The sequence below is a fragment of the Tachypleus tridentatus genome, chromosome 11 (assembly GCF_004210375.1).
Source record: "Tachypleus tridentatus isolate NWPU-2018 chromosome 11, ASM421037v1, whole genome shotgun sequence".
Taxonomy (NCBI): domain Eukaryota; kingdom Metazoa; phylum Arthropoda; class Merostomata; order Xiphosura; family Limulidae; genus Tachypleus; species Tachypleus tridentatus.
In genome coordinates this window covers 37,258,531-37,278,097 of record NC_134835.1, presented here as the reverse complement: position 1 = coordinate 37,278,097, position 19,567 = coordinate 37,258,531, and the positions used below count along the sequence as shown (strand labels likewise).

The 19,567-nt window shown below is 31.0% G+C and overlaps 1 protein-coding gene and 1 long non-coding RNA gene across 2 annotated transcripts; one reads left to right on the top strand and one right to left on the bottom strand.

Annotated features, from left to right (window-relative positions):
• Positions 1–338: 338 nt before the first annotated feature.
• LOC143231467 (uncharacterized) lies at positions 339–6,874 on the bottom strand. The gene is made up of 5 exons (XM_076466005.1): positions 6,777–6,874; positions 6,075–6,153; positions 4,690–4,845; positions 3,757–3,926; positions 339–1,267 (listed from the first exon to the last, which is right to left on the bottom strand). Exons 2-5 carry the CDS (start codon positions 6,125–6,127, stop codon positions 1,248–1,250), a joined length of 399 nt encoding a protein of 132 aa, XP_076322120.1. The 5' UTR covers positions 6,128–6,153; positions 6,777–6,874; the 3' UTR covers positions 339–1,247.
• Positions 6,875–12,015: 5,141 nt separating this feature from the next.
• Positions 12,016–18,359, top strand: LOC143231944 (uncharacterized). The gene is made up of 2 exons (XR_013017297.1): positions 12,016–12,966; positions 15,808–18,359. It is a non-coding gene; the product is annotated as an uncharacterized LOC143231944 (long non-coding RNA).
• Positions 18,360–19,567: the final 1,208 nt, after the last annotated feature.

Sequence of the window (19,567 nt, the reverse complement as noted above, 5' to 3'; positions counted from 1 at the left end):
TGGACACAATAAAGGTCAATTTGGGTGTCACAAACTTAGTTAACCCTTTCACTGTGGGCTTGATATAACATACACGAGTTCGTCTACACTCTTCCACGCATTAAGTGTTTTTGTTATAACCTTTTATATAGCATATGTATTTTTACAAAATTTGGTATACTTTTAGTAAAGATTACAGATTGTTTAATGAAATATTTTTACTAGAAATGTATTTGCGAAAATAGTGCCTGTTTCGTAACTAGTCTGAATGTAAAGGGATTTCATGTTAGGATTAAGAGAACTATTTTTCATCCTCAAAATCTCAAACATTATTTACATAATCTTTAAAACATCCTAAATACATTTCAAACATTTATTGATGAATTACATGTCAAGAGCCTTAACCACCTGGCAATGCCGGTCAATTGTTTCTTAAACATATGTCTTAACAGTAACAGTGTTAAAAAATAGAATACTGACATTTGGTACTGACTACTTATTTTCAAGCCACAAGTATAAATCCAGTGGTTAAGACTAGTTGGAGTAAAGTGTTCACAGTTTGTCAGATGTAACGAGTGCAATGTATGGTCGATTTTATTTAGTAATGTAAGTCACCCCTATACTTTTAAGGAAGATAGTAATAGAGATATGCAATTTTTATAAACAGTATGTAGGATGGAGGAGAAATTAAAGCCAATCCTAATAAAGTAGAGGTAATAGTAAAAGAGAAGAACACACTGTGGGAAATAGAAGCACAGTTTCTGAAGGAACTAAAGTTTTTACATACAAGGGATACATCAGCTGATAATAACTTTCAAGAAAGCAGAAAGAGTAATAAAATTATTTATAATAAGTCCATTCTGTTAAATAATAAATTTCAGTCTTTGGTTTGTGCAGATGAGGAAATGTTGGATGGAAAGAAAACCAAAGGGTCAGAGAAAGATGTAGAAGACAAGTAGGCCATCAGCTATAGGTGATTACTCCAAAGAGGGGGACAATAACCAATGTTGTGAATAGAGATAAAAAATATTTTACTACCTAAGGGTACAGATGGAGGATGTAACTGACAAAGCATAAAATTTAATCTAGTAGACTAGCAGAAGTGTCGTGAGGTCATAAAATAATTTAAAGAATAATAAAGCTAAGAAATAATTTTTGTCAGGGATAATCTGCAAAACTAACTGTGAGATTAAGTTATTTGGCGACACTGGCTAGATGTGTGAACTTTTTAAAGGTAAATTCTTCAGTATTCAACGTAAACATGTTCCTTATAGAATGAAAAGGATACCTGCAAGGAAACAATAAACAGCTTGGTTCACACAAAGTTTAAGAGATAAGATTTATTAAAACCATCATAAATGTAAGAAATTTGAATTGACTGGTATGACACCAGTCTGTCTTGAATTTTGTTGGTTTTATTTCATTTTTTTAGTAACAAAATCCAATATAATTTTCTTTGCAATACACTTAATACAATGAGGAATATAATTTAAACTTTTCTTAATTTGTTATTTTACAACACTAAACATTAAAAGTAGCATAAATAAATACACAGATAATTTTATACATTTTTTTACACAGATAATTTTATAACATTTTTTTTACAATTTACTATTTATAACGAAAATGTCATTTAAAGTACTTTTACATACAGTAATGGGAAAAAGTTAGGACACCCTATGAAAGCCTGTGTATATTTGTAACATTTTTGGCTATATAGATATTTAATCTCAATTATAACAATACTGAGAGTATTCCTCTTAACATAATGAATGTTTCATGATCTTTGATCCTGGACATGAAAACTTCTGAACCAATATATATACAATATACACTTTGTAGTGATTTCTACATGTCACTTAACTAAAATTCATCTGTGAATAGCTGACTTCCTTTGTTCAACATGTAAGTGAGGTTGGACACGAATACAAAATAACTTGAAAAAATATTGTTTATATAAGGAAACAAAATGCTTCAAAGTTTAGATCGGGTTAGCCAATTAAAATCCTTCTTCCATTAATTTATCTTCTTCCCGTTGATCATTCGACAGTTGCGATTGGGGAAACTACTTTTTTTCTTATTACTCTTTATCATTTTCTATAGGTAAGTATTTCCCAAACTGACAGTTCAATGTTTCAAACAAATTAATTATAACAGTTATATTGAATGTTTAACTATTTTTGCACAAAAAAATAACAACGCATTGCGGCTTGTTTTATCTTCTTCTCTTTTCACAACATACACGATCTTTAAAATAACAAGAAATCAATGAAAGACACGTGGAACAGCAATTTACAACTATGTAGACGTGATTACACAATTTTGTTTCCAGGCTTTGTTATGTAACTATTGGTAATACATCGTACCTTGAGCAAATGGGTCATTATTGGCTGTGCTCAATTCGCATATTTATTACCTGACTTAATCATCAAATTAGAAACTTATTCTTGGCTGATAACTACAGGTGGCGAGACAACATATTAGGTCATACAGAATAATTTCTATGTTTTTCCTTGTTGAAACTGTTAAGTGGGTAGGGACTGTAGTAGGCTGAAAAGGACAAGGGTATGATTCAGTAATTAACTTCCATCTTGTTCATCAGTTTAAAATCTACAACTGCTATGAGCAGTTATTCCATGAATGGCTTTGAGTGAAGAATATGCTAAAACATAAATTATTCAATCTGTCATGTCACTTCTGTGTAAATTTGTGTGTGTGCGCGTTTAATCTTATCAAAGGTCTATCTGCACTATGTTCACCCTAACTATTTATAAACTTTATTTTTCAAACCTTTTTCAGCGCAAAATGTAAAACTAATAAAGTTTGTTTGTTTTTGAAATTCGCGCAAAGCTAAACGAGGGCAATCTAACCTCGGTGACCCTAATTTAGCAGTGTAAGACAAGAGGTAAGGCAGCTAGTTATCACCACCCACAGCCAAGTCTTGAGCTATTCTTTTACCAACGAATAGTGGGATTGGCCGTAGTTATAACGCCCCCACGGTTCAAAGGGCAAGCATGTTTGGTGAGACGGGGATTTGAACTCGCGATCCTGGGATTAGGAGTTGAGTGCGTTAACCACCGGGCCATGTTGGGCTCAAAACTATTTAAGTGAAATTTAAAAACGTTAAGATAAAATTGTTTCAGTTACGATGCAAAACCTGCTAGACTAAATAATTAAATTCAAAATACAATAACAACTTCTACAGTAGGAAAATCCTGACTTTAATAACTACATCATATCGACCTTTACTATGATCATCATCATCACTAGTTCAAAATTGTTGTTATTGTAATTTTAAATTAACCGCCACCTTATTTTCTACCGGATTATGCCATGATAATTTTGTTTCCCTATAATTAATTAACCTGAAAATAATATATTGAACACATAATCCTTTCATCTTTGTTTACATTTGCACTCACGAAATATATTAATAATCTAGATGTTTAGCGAAGGGACCCCTGACGTTGTTTGTATCAAGAGAAGGTAAAAACAAAACGAATAATAACAAATATTTTTATTTCTTGCTTTTCAAGTTCATACGTCATGCTGTGTTGTATCCTACAGAGTTTATAATTATTTTCGTGATACAAAATGCAATGTTAAGCGTCCCTTAAGTGACAACATTTCAGTGTCTCATAACTAAGTCATAGACAGACAACATACTACTATAAAGTAGTGGAAATGGTTAAAGTAGGTGATCTCTCCAGGTCATCTTTTACTGTAATAATAATAACAAAAGAAACGCTGTTCTGATACAAACAAGAAGCTGCTTACCTTTACAGTTCTTCAATCTCCACTTTGTTACGAAGAATCCGTAGGGCTTGTTCTTAGGTTTTATTACATTCACTATACGATTTTCATTTGATTGAATTCCAATTACACGACCACTCGTGCAGTCTGCAAGGGATAACTTGTTCATTTCTCCCTGTTCAGTGTTGTTAGGACTACAGTATGGTTTGGAGAGAAAAAATGTTGTTAAAGCGCATATTGTTGTTTTCCTTTTGTACAAGCATGAATTAAAAAGGTAAGACATTTAATTAATGTCATACCACGCGGATGATAGTAAGAGACAAAAAATCACGACATGGTTGTTAAAAGAAGTCCAACGAAGCTGTATGATTATACAAACTCAGTAAAAATTATAGTTCACTATAAAATATATTTTAAATTATAAATCGTCGGTTACCCCAAAGTCATGTAAAAAACTGTTCCATTTTTCACATTTAAAAATCACTCTTTCTTCAAAGAGATCCTCACAGAGGTTGAAAGTTAACATTAATTTATACTTATTATATTATACTTGGACAGGCCAGCAGTAGCCGATATTCAGGGTGCAGGATTGCGTTTCTCTGTATCTAAAATATGATCCACAATGCAACTGAATACAGTCAGCAATTCCAGTTGTGCTCGCGTTATAGTAATGACAGTCAGCCCCATTATTCGACTCTAAGAGATGACTAAAGTTTATTATAGGAATGAGTTGTTAGTCAGTTGTTTAGAATTAGGAATGTTAAGTGATTCTGACTTATCATTTGGCCCTTGTGAGCATAGAATACCCATCAATAGAAAATATCGGTATCCAGTCAAACCATAGCTTGTCCACTTTTATGTATTAAAACTTGCTTTTTGTAAAGCGATACATTACTTTGAGTATATGTAGTATGAAAATACGGTATCCTATTTAAATCATAAAAACCTAGAACTTACGAGTCGTGACACCAGGACTCTGTTTCGTCTAAAGGATCTGTTATTCCTCTTATGGTCTCCTGTTTGAATGGCTTGTAGTCATGCTGACAACAAAACACATTTCTGAGGCCATTCCAGATTCTCTTCCTAAGTGATTTTTTGTTCACGTCAAAGTCACTGGAATAGAAGCAATACTTACATGTAATGAATATGTCATAGTATATTTACACATAAGTGACTTGTATGAGAAATCAATATTTATTTAAATGGACAGTGTTATATTGATAAATCAGTACCTTAGTGTTAATGGTTAACAACTTAGATAAAATTGATAAATATCACGATTCACTCTAAAACAGTCATTGCTCAGACAAAATGACAACAGTATTTCAACAACTACTAGATCTGTCGTGTACCAGTCAAACTGTGGATTACTGGTATTGTACAGAAGTCCTCGATAATAGTGGATATAGGAGATGTAATGGAGTTGACATATTCTTCTCTACTTTCATTCACAAGTTACTATAATATCCACACTAAAGTTACTTAAAATATGAAATGGTTGGAATTGTGTATAGAGAAAAACAGTAGTTGAGGTTCGTAAAATGATTATTAAACGTACTTGAATATTTATATGGTGGAATAGATAACGAATTATGATTATTTCAGGGTCACATAAAACATATTTTACCAAATTTGTCTGCTTGAATCACAAATACAATAAAAGAAATTATAAGTAAAAACCACTCTACAAGATGTTGAGGGCAAAGATGATATGACAGGTAGTGTTTAACTGGTTTTAGTCTAGCAGGAAAGGTGCAAAGTATTGAAGAAATACATAGATTATATAAGTAATTATGAAACCTAATTACATCATTGGATTACATATCTTTGACTGCATTTCAAGTTAACAGTTTTTCTGCTTGATAACAGATTATAATCATCAATAGTACACATTCTTATAAAAACATAAGTTCACCATGGTGAGATAAAGACAAATGAGAACAACAGTACATGAACTGTTACGTATTTATCTTAAACCTTTTGTGTCCTATTTGATTAAGAAACTATATGAACATATTTTTTTGTAGTTTTAAAATATTTATTCGATACTTAGTCAATGTGATTTGGTTTCTATTAAATTTTGCGCGAAACTATTCATAGGCTATAATACACTAACCAGCAAAAGATAGACACCTAGTCAACACCAAACAACTTCAACTATTTGTTTACTCATTTTACGAACGAATAGCGAAATTGACCGTCATAGTTTAGTTTTTCTTTACAGCTAAATAGGTGTATATATTTGGTGTGATGGGAGTTCAAAACAGCGTTCCGCAAATTGTGAGTAGAGCGTCCTGGCAACCATTAAAGCTAGGAGTCATGATTTACTTGAGAATACATACCTTTTGGGTACGGAAATCTCCGGAGGAACTGATGTTTCTTGTTCATCACACATGATGTTACTGATTGCCGAAGATTCACCTAAAATAAGATAAAAAAATGCTGATTTCTATAAAACTAAATAATATCTAAACTAGCTCTGATTTGTTATCTAGTAAGGAATCTGCTGGATTAAATAATTAAATTCAAAAGACAATAACAGCAGCTTCTACACGAGGTAAATTATGACTTTAATAACTACATCGTATTGTCCTTTGTTGTTGTTTTTTTTATTTCGCGCAAAGCTACACAAGGGCTATCTGCGCTAGCCGCCCCTAATTTGGCATTGTAAGACGAGAGGGAAGGCAGCTACTCATCACCACTCACCGCCAATTCTTGGGCTACTCATTTACCAACGAATAGAGTGATTGATCCTCACATTATAACGTCTCTACCACTGAAAAGGCGAGCATGTTTGATGCTACGTAGATTTGAACCTGCAACCCTGAGATTACGAGTCGAACGCCTTAACCGATTTGGTCATGGCAAGCTTCGTTCTTTGGTGTGGCATCATCACGAGCTCAAACTGTTTGCTATTGTAATTTTAATTTAACGGTTACATTATTTTCTGAGTGATCATCTCATGATATTTGCCTCAATAATTTTGTTTTCCCAATAAACTGAATTAAACTGAAAGTAATAAACTGAACATATCATCCATTCACCTTTTCTTAGATTTGCACTCACGAACTATATTAACAAACAAGATGTTGGGTGAAGACTCTTTTAACATGTTTTGTTTCAAGAGCATATAAAAACAAAATGAAGGTTAAAAATATTGTTATCTTGCTTACAAGTTCGTATCTCATACTGTTTTGTATCCTATAGATTGTATAATTTTTTCGTGATTTATGGCACGTACACGTTTTACTGATATAATCGCATTACAAATTACAATGTTAAGCGTTCTCTGGCGGAACTGATTTCTCTCAGAGTTCACACAGGGTGTCACTGATTGCCCTAGGAAAAAAATGTGGTATCCTGACAAAAGCAAGATTTTATTTTTTCAGTAACATCATGGTTGGTTTTGTCTGATTTTAAACCTGAAGAAAAATATTATAAAACTCTTTTCATTAACAATTTGACATCTAAGAAATTTTAACTGATATCTTTACGAATTATTCCATGTTATACGATCATGTTGTATTAATGTTCAAAACCACACAATGTATTACAATAACCCTAGCCGTTCTACCGACATACCATTTCATGCTCCCTCTAGTCTTACACTACTAAATTAGGGACAGCTAAGGCAGATAGCCTTTGTGTAGCTTTGGTGAAAACATTTTCTTTACTATAGATTCTTGTATCTCTTGTATTTGAACTTGTATATAAACCATGTCTGAAGAAGACAGACCAATACTCTTTCGAAAAGTGTTGCACGTTCTCCCCCAAACTAAATCACTTTATTGTGTTTATAGATTATTGTTTACCAACTCATTGTTATATTAGCCTAAAGTGCTTCTTTACTGAAGCATTAGAAGCGATGTTTCTTGTGCCTTATGTTTCAGGTTTAATTATTGTTTTGTTTAACGTGCTGAAAATCAACAAATATATTTTAATCGTTAATAAAGATAAAGTAGATTTTAGGTAATGAAAAAAGCAACATACGGTTAATAGAAAATACTTAAATTTATACATGGAAGAAACTGTAACGGATAAATAAAACGTGATCTAAAATATCATTTACATTAAGTATGTAGAAGACATAAAAATATTGAAAATTTGGTCATAACAAAGTATTACAAGAGAAAAAAACACATTTTAAAATATTGTTTTAACCATGAAGTATTAGAGCCAACGATATCTGGGAACAATTGGAAATAACAAAAAAGTAAACAGATTTAATGAATCATGAAACAGAGATGCATTTCTTTGTAAGGATATGTCGAGACTTATGTTAGAATTGTAGGAACTCAACACGAAGTACACAGTTCCTACTTTGGTGTTTAGCCTAGTATAATCAACAGAAGCACATGAAGGTGGTGTTTAATTCGAATGTTCGTTGAGATGTACATCTATAGGATAAAGGTTTGGCCTCTAATAATCATGGTTTGCTTTCTACGTTTTGATCCTTTTTTAACTAACTTTGGTTTGGTAAGTACCTGGTATCTGTGTACAGATATGTGTCAATTTTGTAATCACCAGAATTGTTTTCATAGTCCTCTATAACTATGGCTTGAAATATTAGGCTCATGTAGTCTTTCTTTATTCTAACAAGAGCTCAGGATATTTATTTACTACAACTACATGATTAGTCGCTTTTATCAGCTGAATATTCCGAGTATATTTTGAATTTTTGATTAAATTAAACGTGAATTTTTCCATCTTCTTCAAGTATTGAAAATTATTGTTAACCGATGATAATGAGCTTTACCTCTAAAACTATTACACCGGTTTTTTTAAATGTTTTAGATGTAACAGTCAAAATGGAAATGTATACTGTAACGATTGTTCTCCATTAAATTACTTGAGACTACTCTGATTTATTACATCCTGGTGGATGTGATATTGGTAGTTGTACACGATCTGCACAAATTACACAATTATCGTCACTATTGCGACATGTAGGTTGATTAATTAAATGTTTGAAACGAAACTCAGGTTCAGTTTGCTTTTGTAAAGATAAACCAACTGTTTCGTTTTTGACTAAGTCACCTGACTTTGTTTAGTGCTTGAAAAGGAACAAGAAATTTAGTTTCAGGAAGTGGAAATTCATGTGTTGAAATAAGTATTTTGATATGAAATATTTTCTTTGCAGATTTCTTAACTCCGATTTTGAATTGAAATTGTTTGAGAAATCTTTTTTGTGGTTTTCATGGTGAAGAGAAGTAACTGAATTGAGGTTGGTTTTTTAAATTCCATACTTTCGATGCTTGTATTGAAGTTTTGCAATTGGTGTAAATTTGGTAAGTGGGAGGAAGAGGCGGTTTTGTTCTTGGGTGTAGTACATGATAAAATAAATATTTTAGGAAAACATTTCATAAATTTTAAAAGATTTGCTAATACTTTTAATACTAGACAAACAAAAAAATAGAGATATTTTACCTTCTTCTTTGAAACTTTCCTTGTAACAATTCAAGCTTTTAGGCTTGTTCCTAGTTTTTCTTTTTTTGTTATCCTAGTGAAACAAATATATATATTTAACCAAACCTCTGTCTGTCTATAAAGTTAAGATAAAGCCATACAATTGGTTCTCTGCGTTCTGTCTATGACGGGTATCGAAACTAGATCTTTAATGTTGTAAGTCCGTATATATATCGTTTGTCACTCGGAGTAATATCCAAAATATCGAAAAGATTTTATTGTGGATATGAATAATACTGTATTATATGCCTTTTATTTCCTTCTTTTACCGGTTTCGTAACTTTCACTGTTCAAAGAATAGTTACACTGAGAATCTTCGATATCCGTTGTGAGCAGAGCAAAGATAACCAGTTGTGTAAATTTGTGCTTAATTACAAAATATCAATCATTCAATTAACGTTTGTCGCCTTTTAAAATAGCTTGTAGTAAGGGAGCAAAAAAAACTGGTTGCGTACAGCCACCAGGAACTGTGAGAAGATATAAAGACTTACAGATATGAAAAAGTAAGTTAAAGTTTGAAGTTATATCATAAATAAATTTTATTTTTATTATAATAACAACAAAACTATAATTAGAATAACATATTAATTTAAAAAGGAAAATATACTAGTGGTTATTTTTTAATAAATAGTTTATATATGGATTGTATGATGTGTGTATACATATGGCCAGCATATGTATTTATTATTGATTGTTTATGTTTAGTTGAGAAAACGGTTTGCATGTTTTATTTTGTCGCAGCGTTTTAGTAAAACAGCCCGGTTTGGCCATGTGGTTAAGACACCCGACTCGTAATCTGAGAATCACGGGTTCGACTTTCCGTCACACCAAAGAAGCTCGTTCTTTAAGCGGTGAGGGCGTTACAATGGCAACATTTAATGTAAAAATGTACTTGTTATAAATCAATAATGATGTACCATTTCTACAGTCTACTGCTGGTGCAGCAGAAAGCATTCAGACCTACAACACTAAAAGAAGGTTCTCAAATCTACCCGGTGGACTCAACAGATAACCCAATGTGTCTTTGTTGGAAGAAAAACACATCTTTAGAGTTTAAGGTTTCTTCGGTAAGTATGAAAAACAGAACCACAGTTATAAAACTTATACAGGTGATATTTTAATTTGGGTTGTATGAGTTCTTGATAGGGGCCATTTCTAATGTAATGCTGTATACTAGAAAAACAAATTGTGGAAATGAAACCAGCAAGAAATCGTTGTGCTGATTCATGATGACGAAAATCCCACTTAAGAAAAATGTATTGTAAAGACGTCTGATATTGGTATTAACATTTTAATTAAAAATGAAGTACAGTTTGAGCTCCTTTTTCCCCCAAAGTATGTTATGGGTTACTGAGTTATGTGCAGGGTATACATCCCCCTTTTATTTTAGGTGGAGGTATGGTGCATACAATTATCTCCCCCTACAGTTTGGTCTGTTGAATTGTTTAATTATATCACAAGCCTACAAATTGTGTGTTTGTTCTTGTGATTCTCGTGTTCTTACCAATCGAATTACATAATTAGGCCTAGATGTAAGCTTTTTAAGTAGCCAAAATGTACATCTTTAACACAAGTGTGCTCCTAAGCTTTTCGATCTAGGCGATAGTTCGTAAGTATCAATCAGAGGTCCTAAGTATACATGCAAGTATTGTGGCAACAAGATTACTCTGTGACTGCATGTTTACAGCAAATTACCAATTTTCAAATTGAACAGTCCACATAAGTGGTTGCAAAAAGCATCCCCCCCATCGGGTGTAAAAAATCTACGCCCCTGGTTATGTGAACGTGAATAAGTGTTACATCTCTTCGCTCCAGACAAACAAACACAGCCATTTTATTACAGAAGTACGAAGTTACTTCTGTTGGAATGTTTTTCATAATTTTTAGACATAGTTTCTAGTCTTTTGTGTTAATTTGGGTGAAAATATTCAAATTCATCAAAGATATTGACCGTGAGTATGAAGCAGATATTAGACTGATAAATGTGAATTAATGGTAGTGTGATATAGACATTCCAACTCAATATATTTAACTAATTGATCATGTAGATTTGTAAACATTACTTGTAATTTAAAAGTAAAACTATTCTTAAACAGAAAAAAAAATTCGAGAATTATATCTATCGTCATTAAAACTTCCTGTACAAACACAAATAAAACACCTTTTTAAATATTTTCATAAAGATGGTTATGTTGGTACTTTTTACAGTTTTGTTTAATTTTTTATTCAGTTTATTTAGCACCACAACACATCATCAACTGCCCTTGTGGATACACGTTAACGGAAATCATGGATGTAAGTTATGAATATAGACATACTTTGGTTTTTATTCTTTTCATCTTTTCATGTAAAAATTTGAGGGACATAATCTGTTTTGTAGAAATATGTCTTTATAGTAATTAAATGAGAAAACTCCAGATAAACAAGAAATGCATTTGGAATCTTCCCAACGTTAAAACTTTTACTGAAACAGTGTTTTTGCTAGTTAATATTTTAAAGTATATTTTACTCGAGACGGTAATTAAAAGCCGACTACGAATTTGAATTTCCTTACACATAGACACAAAGCAACTTGGAATAAATGGAAAGAATATGTTTTATTATAATGTGCGAAGTAAGCAATATATGCAATGAGATTTTTGTGAATTTCAGTTAGAAGAAAATATTACAAGAAAACACCTGTACTAATTACATCATGACATAAAAGATCACAAGTTACGTAAAATTTCTCCGGGTCTTACAAATTACTATACGTGATAGTAATGCTGGGTGTTGTTTAATGTCGAGTGTTGGAGGTCATTGACTAATGGCCCCATGTTCGAGCTACAATGTATCGCTGAACACGTTACATGCTTTTAATTGTGGAATGTTTTAACTACCTTAATCAGTGTCATTATTCGGTTAAGAATAGTTACTTAAGAGTGGTAACTACTACTTGACTAAATTTCTGAAATTCTTTTCCAAACATTAACGTTGCTAAGATACTCTTATAGTTTAATTTTATTGGTTGAATTCTACTAAGTAGGTGTCCAATCACAGTCGTAGAAAATATTCAGGTAACAATACATGTATGTTATTCTTTTTTTAATAAGTGTTTTCCGCAAGACATTATAAGAAAAAAATTGGATAGATATTAACAAAGAATCGGGAGTTCGAATCTCCCCGTCACTTAACATGCTCTTTTATCCTTTCTAGTGTGTGTTCTTTCATCCATAAGGACGCTTAACTTATTTATATGCAAAGGATATATCAGATTACAGTGACTTTCAGGAAGGTAGAAAGAGTGCTATTAGTATTAGAATAAAAAATAACGAATTTAGTTGTAATGAGCCTATTATGTTGACAAACAAATTTCAGAATTTGGCTTCTGCAATGTGGACTGTTGGTAAGAATGAAAATAAAAGGATCAGAGAAGGATGTGGAATTTGTGGGTGATTTATTGACAAGATATATGGATAGAATAATCTCTGTGTAAATGAAGTTACAAGTAGGTCACTAGGTTTTAGTAAGTAAACTGTAAGGATGAGCAGACTGATGGACTTGTATCAACTAGTTCAGAGGAGGGAGGGTGCTTTTTTGGAATGGGTGGTTTATTTTTAAATACTGTAGCAACTGGCTTGTTTTCTAAGACTATTAACTCAACTATAAAGGAGGTTTTAAACTGAAACGAAACAGTGGTGAGGGCCATAAAAACTAAACACAAAAAGAATAAGAATAAAGTGACGTTGTTATTTTAGAAATGACCCTGACTAAAATGAGGATCTATACGTAAGTATATCCAAACCTTTTTAACTACTTCAAAAGAATATTGATACTGTTTGTCTCTATACTGTTCCATTGTATACAATGTCCCATGCTATTGGTTCATTTTGAGTGCTTCTTGAAGTAAATTTTACTTTTGTGATCCCTTCACTGTTTCAGTGCTGGATTATAGTTGTATGGGTATAGAATTTAACATTCAACATTTTCATGGACTGAAATATATTTCTGATAGATACTTCCTTTCACACTTCTCACCCTTCCTTTAGTGCATCATTTCTTGCTTTCATAATGATGGTTGAATACAGAGGGAGTGAGCTGTGCTATTAATGAGTCACATTTCATATAGTGGAATGTTTTTTTTTGTACTTATTAGTATGTAGCAATTCCATGTATAAACATGAGCTTAGATGAAAGTCTTGAAGATAGTGGGAAGTATAAAGAGGGCAGCACTGAATGAGAATAGTATGTGCGAATAGTCACTTATTTGTCACCAATACAATTTCAGTGCATTTAAGCAAATTGGAAAATCCTTACATTAAAATGAAATTCTTGCACCTCACATTTGAAGGCTTTTAATGCTCTGTAGTTTAGTATTGTGGAAATATTTTGGGTTTTCTGGCAGTGTAGAAAATGGTTGAGTAAACCTTCACAAAAATAAAAATTTGTGTCAGCTGATTAAAATGCCAGTGATGTAGGAATGGGGTGGAATGAACATGTCTTTGTACATATGCTGACATTATGAGGCAGTCAACTTGCAGAAAGTGTAGAGAAAACCTGTGAAAAGAATTGTTAGTTTCATCTTTAATATTATAAATTTAACATTTTAAATGTTTTTGTCTTTGGATGGGATGGTTGAACTGTGTTAAATTCAAGTAAATGATTTATTAGTTATCACAAATGTGCTTTTGTTAAAATGTTTGTGTATGTTGATTGAAAAATATTTGTTTTACGTCAATTAATTAGAGATGTAGTACAGATTTTGTGTGTTTCAGTGTATTTATCTTACTGTGGCTTATGTATCATGATATGATAAATATAAAACTATAATAGATCTACCATCCGACATTAAATGCAAGTTTTTAGTGGCCTTTTGTCAAAATATCGGAGATTACCTGTCGTTACTCAATAAATCTGATGATCATTGATGCAAATGACCCCCAAATAAAACATGTTTAACCAAAATTACTAGAAATTTAAATATGCAAGATGATATATACAAATATGCTTATGATAGTTATATAATTATGATGTTGCATTAATTCTGTTCTTGAAAGTCAAAAGGCCTCATTTACTTAATCTGATATTAATATATTATACTTGTCTAGAACAGAGTTCAAATCAGATTATTTATAATACAAAGATATATATAAATGTTTAATATTTGCTTAAATGTTGTTGTTTCTTTATATTAAGCTACAGAAATAAGCACAACAAATACTGCAGAATAATTTTTACAAATAACATTACAACTAACTGTAAGCTTGTTATATATATATAATGTACTTATTTCTGTAGCTTAATATAAAGAAACAACAACATTTAAGCAAATATTAAACATTTCCATAATGATTTGTTTTTGCATTGAAATTATTCCAGTTACATTTATTTTAGAATAAAAAAACATTTTGTTTGATACTCAAGAGAACCTTGTTTTCTACAGTAATATAGAATAAGCTAGTCTTGGTTTTATTTGCACTGACAACTGTGTTTTAATGGTAAAATACCAATATTGTTTTGCAAACACAGACCTTATAATTAAGTATAAACACTAAGGTAGATTTTAAAATCAAAATCTAATCATTCTGATGAAACTTATTCTTAAGTTTTATACAAATACGTGTTTGCTATGGTTGAATAAAACACAACTAAAAATGTCATATGTATGATGTATAGTTAAGGATAAAAATATTTAGCTTTGTTTCTTTAGTATTTGTTCTTGACCAGCATTACAAGTGAAAGGCAAAATTCCATGAACTGTTATAATTTAATGACAAGTAGTAAATTGAATAACACCTTGGTTCATATTTATTTTAAGACTTAGAAGTTTGTTACTTATGAAGGTTATGATTCTTTTCTTTTGTTATATGTATATACATGGTTGTTATGAAATAAGTTATGTTATATTAACTGCTATTACAGTAGTTTTATTAGTTGTTGATGTTTTGAATCAGATATTAATATTTCAAAATTATTATGAAAGACACTTATTAAAATATCTAACATCTACTCATAACCTCATAAAATTAATAAAAATTGAGTTTTAAAACTAGTGTAAGGTCTGTTTTAAGACCTCTCTCACAGTTAAAAGAAGACAAATATATGTGTGTGTATATAAATAAAATCTAGGTTAAATATCTTCACAAAATATTTTTATAATGTGAAATTATTTTTGAAATTTTGTTTTAATTTGACAGTTTCCTGGTCATAGCTGTCAGTTGATCTTATATTAGTGTTACAAATCAAATCATATACTATAAAATTAGTTTCTTTTTTGTGTTAGGATGTGACTTAATATTTCATGTTAAATCTTAAAAAAAGTGTTAACTTTGTCTTTACTGAAGTAATTTTAACATTTTTAATGTTTGTTCTTAGAAGGTTGGGGGTACATGAAATTAATGCAGTTGATCTGGTATTGTGGTTTTAAATAAAATAATGCAAGATTAGTTTCCTGTTTGTGTTCATTTGTTATATGCAGTATTACTGTTATTGTGCATAACGTGGTTGGCTCTGTTCTACATTTTCTACCTTAGAGCCAAGACTTATGGCCTCTTGCTTTTGTAACTTATTTTCTCAACTTGGATGATTTTGTTCAGCATTTCCAACAGTTTGCTTTTACTTGTTATTCAGATGAGGATCAGATGACTGTATCTTCAGACTTCATCACCTTAAACTTGTTACATTTGTCTCAAACATCCTGACATTTTTCTGTTTCCACACACGATATCCAGATTTATGCAGCTTCTTTTCTGTGGTATCTTCATGTTGAATCTTGTTCTCCTCAACAAGCTCTGACACATAAAATATGACAAAAAATTGTATTAACTAGATAAGATCTTTCAGGATTATATCTGTACTTATTGTTATGTCAAACTACAGTATTACATTACAGGATTATATCTGTACTTATTGTTACGTCAAACCACAGTATTACATTGCTGTCACAATTTTGAATATTGAGCAATTTTACTGAAGATATCCATTTTATATACTTCTAATTTGTTATACCTTGTTAAAAAAACATTTCTATCGTGACTGGACTTTGACTCTGTAAGAAAAACTCCTGAAGTATAAATAATCAAGATGGTCTTGTGTTGGGTGAGCAATGAACTTCTTTTATCACCTTCACTTCAAAGCACTTGCTGTGGTGACCCAAAAATTGGTAGATAAAATACACAATGTGTTTTACACAGTAACTTCTTGTTCATATTTTTCTCACCGCAAATAATTTTTTATAAATCTTCACTTTTGGTGTATGTAATTAGAATATATTAAACAGTCAAAATTTGTAATTCTGTTTATTTCTCTTTACTGTTGTTACAGTTTTAAGTTGTATATTCTTCAATGAGCAAATTTCTGGGGGGTATAATAGTTCCACAGGATAAAGCACGTTTCTCAATAAAATTCCACACTGGTCAATATGTCAGGATAGGTTCTTATTTGTTAAGAAACTGTCATCCATTATGAATAAAATTCACCAGTTCATCTTTCTTTTATGGTTTGTTTTTGTATTTGAAGACTCATTATTACAAATTTCAAGTCTCATCATGTGGTGCAAGACCATAAAAGGGTAAGAGCTATTAATAGAGAACAGCTTTGGAGATGAATAAAAACAAAGTTTAGTTATCACTGGATAATATTATCAACTTTTTACATCAGGAATAATTTATACTTCCACGATAATGTGATTTAAATGTAACTTCTGTACATATGAACAACATAATTTTGTGGAAAGTTTAAAAGATATTGACATAAGGTTCTTAGAAGTTTATTATAGTATTTTTAGATATTCTTTTCATCCCTGTAAATGTTTTCATGTTAGGCCTATTTGTATGTGTAGATGTCAAAGATCATGTTTTATGACATTTTAGAGAGAACCATTCAACATAGTATTATGTATTTGATGTCAGTTATTAAATATGTGTTTATTTTATACTTTATTACTGATTTAAAAGCATTTTATGTTAGATGAAAGTGGGTAATAGGTACAATATATATGTGGTAATATTTTCAAAAACTTCAGATATTCATTTCAGAGGCTGTGGAAATTATACAATGACAAAAAAGAAACCTTATTGTTCACATGAGCATTGCCTTGGACTCTGATATCTTAGTCTGAGTCAAACAAATGTCGTCAACTCGCAAACATATCTTTGTGATTTATCTGGATATTTTGTGTATAACAGACTTGTATGTTTCACTACAAGCCTTCTATATTTCTTATAGGTACTTCTGATAGGTTTATAATTTCAGTAGATATTCCTTTTTCAATATGGGGTCAGTCCAATGGATCAATTTCATATACAATGAGTTAAGTTGTATTTGTTCACAATTTATAGAAATATTTGTGCATGAGAAGACAGTCTTTTATGTATGGAGTGTGCAGTAGCAGTGGTAAAATACTCCAGTGGTTCAAATGTAAATCAAATCCCTAAGTACTGAATATTATTATTAAATGTATTATAGTCAAGCAATACAAATAAATAAAAGGACTTTTTAATGTATGTAAAATCAAAATATACATAAATTAATTACAACCAAGAATATTGTTAGCAAAAATATTGTTACCTGTCTTGACCTTCTTCTTAACATACAATAAATTTTTTTTTTTCACATACAAGTTTCTTTTTCTATATATTTATGATTGGCCTACCAACTTTATTTCTTGATTTTAACTTCCAGTCAATGTTTTCCAATTAAATGTTGTGTAACTTTACTGGTATAGAACTTTTTCAACCAGTGAGTTGTTAATGTGTTATTTATAATTCCTAAATAAAATTGAAATATGTACCAGGGTTGTCTTATTTTTATTGAAAATCAGATTTTCATATTTTTACAGTCATAGTTTCTCTTTCACCAAATTGTAAAAATTCTAGAAGCTGAATCTCGGAGCAAATTTGGAAAAGTTTCACATAGTGTTCAAGAAGCAGCTGTCCTGTTGGTTATCACTGCAATGCATTGTACAGAAATGTTCTTGTATCAATTCAAGTGGTAGCTATTATACTGGATCTGACTGAGATTACTTTAACTGTGCCAGGACATAATGGCATTCAACTAAATTTCAATTCTCCAACTGTATCGTTCCTGTTGAATTCTACAAATCTAAGATGTTTCAAAATTGTATATAACACTTTGAAGTGATTATAAGTTTGAAGTATATAAAATAAATATACTGAGTTTGAGCTGTTGAAGTTTTTAAAACAATAATATGTGAAATTCACTTAACCAACGGTTACATTCCTTTTGTTGTTTAAGCAGTTTGAATTTTTTGTTTGTCAGGTTTGAAAGTGAAGTAAATGTGTGAAGTATTACTTTTTAATGGATCATCCACTAGAATAATTCATGAAAATTCAACAAACCCATACATTTAGCTTAGTTTTTAGAACAAGTATAAAATATTTGGTCTGTACTGTTGGGCTCTGAAACCATCTCATGATCTGCAGAGACCCCAGTGTAATAGAAATTCTTCCATTATCTCCAGATATATTTATATCCTACTTGAAGAGGGGATTATACATATTAAACAATATTGTTAGGACACAAACCCACGATTCTTGAGCACATGCCTCACATTTAACCCCTTTAGCTTGTTAGGGCTTTGTAAAGGAATGAGGGGACCAGGAACACAGAATTCTATGTTTTATTATAAGAATAAACTATGAAACAATAAGTTTGGATATAAAGAGTATGAAAAGGTATTATTTAAAACATTAACTTGAAAGATAAATTATAATGAGCATTTATAAAGTAAATAAATAATATGACATTAAAACTGAGTAAAATGTAAATGTTAAGAAAAGAGAAATGAAGGAATTCAAAACAAATAAATATTTTTTACAGATAATAAGTATTAAGAAATATCAGGGTTAGAACAGTAAAAAACTCAACAACTAATTTTCCAAAATATTGTTTTTCATAAAGACAAGTGAACAGATTAGTAAATGACAAGCGACAGTATTCATCTCCAGTGATGGGAAAAGTTGAAATTAGTTTATCAGTTTAAATTATTTTCTCATCCTTAAAAATGTTCCATTATATCACACTCTTGGTTTTACTCAGAACCAAAGCTATAAGCTACTTATACCACCCACCATGTGAAGTAATGTTTGAGCATTTCAGACATGTTAAGACCCACTCAACAATAACATGGTAAATCTAAATCCTTAGTATTTCAGTTACAATCACATCATATTTTGAAATGTGAATGATAGTTTGATTTTTTCTAACAGTTTAGTGTAGAATATCTTTATTGTCAAATAAAATTTGGCATCAACATTATTTATGCCTGTTCTCTTACTTTAAAAGTGAAGGTTGAACTTTGCCTGTATGGGCGTCACGTCAAGTGCAGCATGGGAAGTGGCTGCTGCAAGTGGGAGATAGGTAAATGCTC

Coding starts and splice junctions, on each gene's coding strand:
- LOC143231467 (XM_076466005.1), bottom strand. CDS start 6,127: ATGTGTGATGAACAAGAAACATCAGTTCCTCCGGAGATTTCCGTACCC. Junction 3,927..4,689: donor GAGTCCTGGTGTCACGACTC/GTAAGTTCTAGG, acceptor ACCATACTGTAG/TCCTAACAACACTGAACAGG. Junction 1,268..3,756: donor GAGATTGAAGAACTGTAAAG/GTAAGCAGCTTC, acceptor GTTTCCTTGCAG/GTATCCTTTTCATTCTATAA.